Source organism: Crocodylus porosus, unplaced genomic scaffold (genome assembly GCF_001723895.1).
Source record: "Crocodylus porosus isolate Cpor-Errol unplaced genomic scaffold, CroPor_comp1, whole genome shotgun sequence".
NCBI classification, from domain to species: domain Eukaryota; kingdom Metazoa; phylum Chordata; order Crocodylia; family Crocodylidae; genus Crocodylus; species Crocodylus porosus.
In genome coordinates, this window is record NW_017728949.1 from 39,725,005 (window position 1) to 39,728,794 (window position 3,790).

A 3,790-nucleotide genomic window follows, 5' to 3' on the forward strand; every position below is an offset into this window, starting at 1 on the left:
CGCCTCGCTCCTCTCCGCGAAGTGCTGCCCCGCGGCCGCAGGCAGAGCCAGGCGCGGCCCTGGCCGGGCACTGCGGCCCGGCGGCTTTATGCAAATCCATGCGCCAAAAAGTTGTGCCGCAGTGCCCGGGCAGTCGTTGTGCTGGGAAACAGAGCGGCGCCGGGGCTGGGCGGGGGGCTGCAGACGAGGTGGGCTCGAGGGGACGGCACGGAGCAACGGGAGGCCGGAGAGGGGCCCGGGCCCTGCACCGCGTTACAACCGCCCGCCCCGCCCAGCCCAGCCCCTGGGCCGCAGGGGGTGACTGCGGGTTTTTATCGCAGCACCTGGAGCAGAAAGCGGAGGGCACGGCGCAGCCCTGCACCGGGGGTGGCAACGAGGGGCAGGGCGCTTGGGCTGAGCGAGGGCTGCCCGGCCGGGCACCGGCACCCATCATCGGACGCTTGTTCCCCGCGTGTGTGTGCAACACCCCCGCGGCCCACGCGTCCGTGCAGCACCCGCTTTCCGCGCTGCGAAGCGGGTGCCCACAGCCACCTCTAGACCAGGCTTGGGTGCGCGCAGCAGGTCGCTCCAGAGGAGCGGGTCCCTGCGGCTGCAGATGAATGAAGGTGAACCAGGGAGTATGGGGGGTGGGGGAGGATTTGAAGCAGAATCGGGATTGGGACACTGCATCCAGAAAGCTTCCTCTGCCCTGCCTAGCCAGGAGCCTCTACTCGGGACTGAGCCGTCCTGCCAAATGTATTGACTCCGTCGGGGAAAAAATAGGAGCGATGGAAAGCAGGGTGGGGAGCCATGGACCCGCCCTTCCCCGGCAGCCGCTAAAGCAGCACCACACGCAAGGGCTGAAGCCGCCCTTCGCGGCCTGGCCCACGGGAAACCTCGGCTGCGCGGACACACGTTGCTCTGGGCCGGCCCAGGCCGGGAGCGCTCAGGCGCATAGAGGCAGCTCTCTCCCGGCACCTATTTCCCAGCCGCCACGTAGCGCGTCTGCACACGCTTGTGTGTGTGACACTTGGGGGGCAGGGAGGGTCAGATATTCGGGATTTCTTAGAGCTCGCGTATACCGTATGTCACCCGCGGTCGCTGGAGCAGAAACCTGGGAGGTGAAACGGCCTCGGGACGCCTGAAGTCGAAAAGCTCCGGGTCAGGGAAAAAGGCCTGTCTCTCGCTGGCCGCCAGGTGTGATGCTTTAGGGCCGGCTCCTACCAAGCCTTATTTACTCACCTGAGCAATCTGTATTGGTGCCACCAGCCCTGTAAGACAACGGGGCTGGTCCTGGGGAAAGGGTGAGTTTCCCGGGTGCATCAGAAGCCCTCTATTGTGGCCCTTGCTTTTCTGAGCTTAAAAAAAAAAAAGATTTCCACTTGCCCGTTGACAGCAAGCAGGCAAGGCGTGCTGGGCCAGCCCCGCAGCTGTAAGGAGGAGGAGAGCAGCAGGCAGGTCCCACTGAGGGGACCCCGGCTTCTCCTTCGCTTTCAGGGCACCTTACATCCAAAGTCGGGCTCAATCCTTTAACGGATGTTCACTTGCAAATCTGAAGGCTCTTAATTAACACCAGAGCTGAATTTAGCAGGGCGTACTTCTCCCTCCGTTCCCGTTTCTTATGAAACAAAAGCAGGGGAATAAACCCGATCGGCCTGCCGACTCCTCTCTGTGGCCGGGCAGGCACGACCTGCTCCACGCAAAATAAGCGCAGGGGCCGGCCCGGGGTGGCTCGGAGGCTCGCTGCCCGGCGCTTCAGAAGAGGTCCCAAGCTGTAGGCCTGACGGTCTCACAGGAGCCACGCGGATACATATGGCGGCCGCGCAAGGCATGGGGAGGTGGAGGGCGAGGCGGTGCGGGCGGGGCGCAGGGCCGCAGGCAATGCAAGCAGGACCCGATGCCCTCGGTCTCCCGCGCGTGACACGGGAGCCGGAGCAGGGCTCGGCCCGGGACAGTCGCTTTCAACAGGCTTCACCTGCCGCCGAGTGAATCCCCCAGCACCGGCAGGGCCGCTCTGACCCCGGCCCCAGGCCTGATGCCGCGTCCCCGCGCCTGCAGCGGCAGCGACACCGGGCTCAGCGCCCCGAGAGCCGTGGCAGGACGGCCGGGAGCCCCAGCGGCTGGTGCCAGGGCTGGGGTCGAGTGCGGGTGCTGGGGGTGGGAATGGCAGCCGGGCTCGGGGAGGAGAGCGAGGCAGTGAATTACAACAGTTTAGCAGTGCGTGCCAATAAGTTTCGTTTATTTCAATCAAATATCCGTAATAGAAGGTAAATATTTCCCTAAGATCACCCCCCAAAGAAATTATTTTATTTTATTTTTTGAATTTATTCAGCGTAAGAGAAGAACGAAAAAGGAAGGAGGTTTAGCCTAGCACAAGTGCACTTGTTCGATTAATAAAGCCTCGCGGAAGCTGCGCGTGTGGGTGCGGATCACGGGGAAGTTTCACTTCAATCACGTCGGAAACGTCGCATTAAAAAGAACTGACTACCAATTTGGTATCGGATTTCCACGTACAGAAGAGCGGAGCAGCTGTTTAGGGGAGAGATCGTGCCACGCAGGGTAGGAAAACGAAGACAGGAAGCGGCGAGGGCGAGGCAGCCGAGCCGGAGCTCGCAGCCCGAGCTCGGGCCGGCCTTTGAGTTAAGTCTTTCCCTCCTGATCTGAGAGGCAGAACCTCAGTTCTTCTGGCCTTCGCCTCTGTCCTCTTCCCGATCATGTGCTTCTTTCTTGGCCTCCTCTTCCTTTCCCTCCTGTCTGGAAGCCGGGAATTTGTCCTTGTTGTTTTCCTTTTTCCACTTCATCCTCCTGTTCTGAAACCAGATCTTTACCTGCCTCTCGGTGAGTCCTAGTGCGTGGGAGACCTCAATGCGCCTCTTCCTGGTCAGATAAGGGTTAAAAAGGAATTCCTTTTCCAGCTCTAAAGTCTGGAAGCGGCTGTAGGTCTGTCTTCCTCTCCTCCTACCAGGAGCTGCTGATTAAAACAAAAACACACCAGGGTTTTGTTTGGGATTTTTTGTTTTGTTTTGGGTTTTTTCCGCAAAGTAAAGAGCTGGGGAGGGGGGGGGTGAACACGAGCCACGTCCTGCCGGCTGGGCTAGCGCCTAGGTGAGCTGCTCGGGCCGCGCCGTACTACCCCGGGCGGGTGATGGGCAGGGCAAGACAGGAGCTGCAGGCAGGATCGGCCCCTCTATTTCCATTCCGTCCCAGCGCTTACTGGTCACTGTTATCCGGTAACTGGAAGTCCCCCCACCACCACCCCCATCCCAATTCATATTTAATCTGGAGCCGGCTCCGGCCTTCTCTGATTTATGCCCTGTGCCTGCTAAGAGCGTTTCAGCCCCTTCTGCCGGGACGGAGCGGGGTGCGGGGGAAGCGCAGACCGGGGGCTTCTTACTGTATGATTTTATTATCACAAGCCGTCGCGGTTGCAGGACGCGGGCGATAGAGCCAGGAAGGGATCAAGGGAGGCAAAGAGAGGGGAAGCAGAGTGGGGGGGGGGGAGAAAAAAGTGGAGGTCTCAGACGTGAGAGGGAAGCAAATCCCGACTGCGCCCAACCTTGTGCTCTCATCCAGGGAAACATTTGAGCAGGAGACGAGCTCTGATTTAAGTGGTCTGGTTCCTCGCCAATATTAGCACTGGACGATTTACAGTCAGGATATGGGACCAGCTCGGCCTCTTGCTGTGTCGTAAAAATCTGCTGTCTCTGTAAGTTATCGTATCCGTAAAACTTAGCGGGCTCCCCGTGACAGGCGATCCCGCCGCAGGGGGCAGCAGCAGGCGGCGCGGGGGGGGGCGGAGGCGGCGGCTGGT

The 3,790-nt window shown here is 60.6% G+C and overlaps 1 protein-coding gene across 1 annotated transcript; it reads right to left on the reverse strand.

Moving 5' to 3' along the window:
• Window positions 1-2,189: 2,189 nt before the first annotated feature.
• On the reverse strand, window positions 2,190-3,785 carry LOC109322478 (homeobox protein Hox-D8-like; the record flags this gene model as incomplete). Its single annotated transcript, XM_019553530.1, has 2 exons — window positions 2,190-2,947; window positions 3,536-3,785. Coding segments are annotated over 2 exons (543 nt in total), but the record flags the coding sequence as incomplete, so codon positions are not given.
• Between the last annotated feature and the right edge of the window lie 5 nt (window positions 3,786-3,790).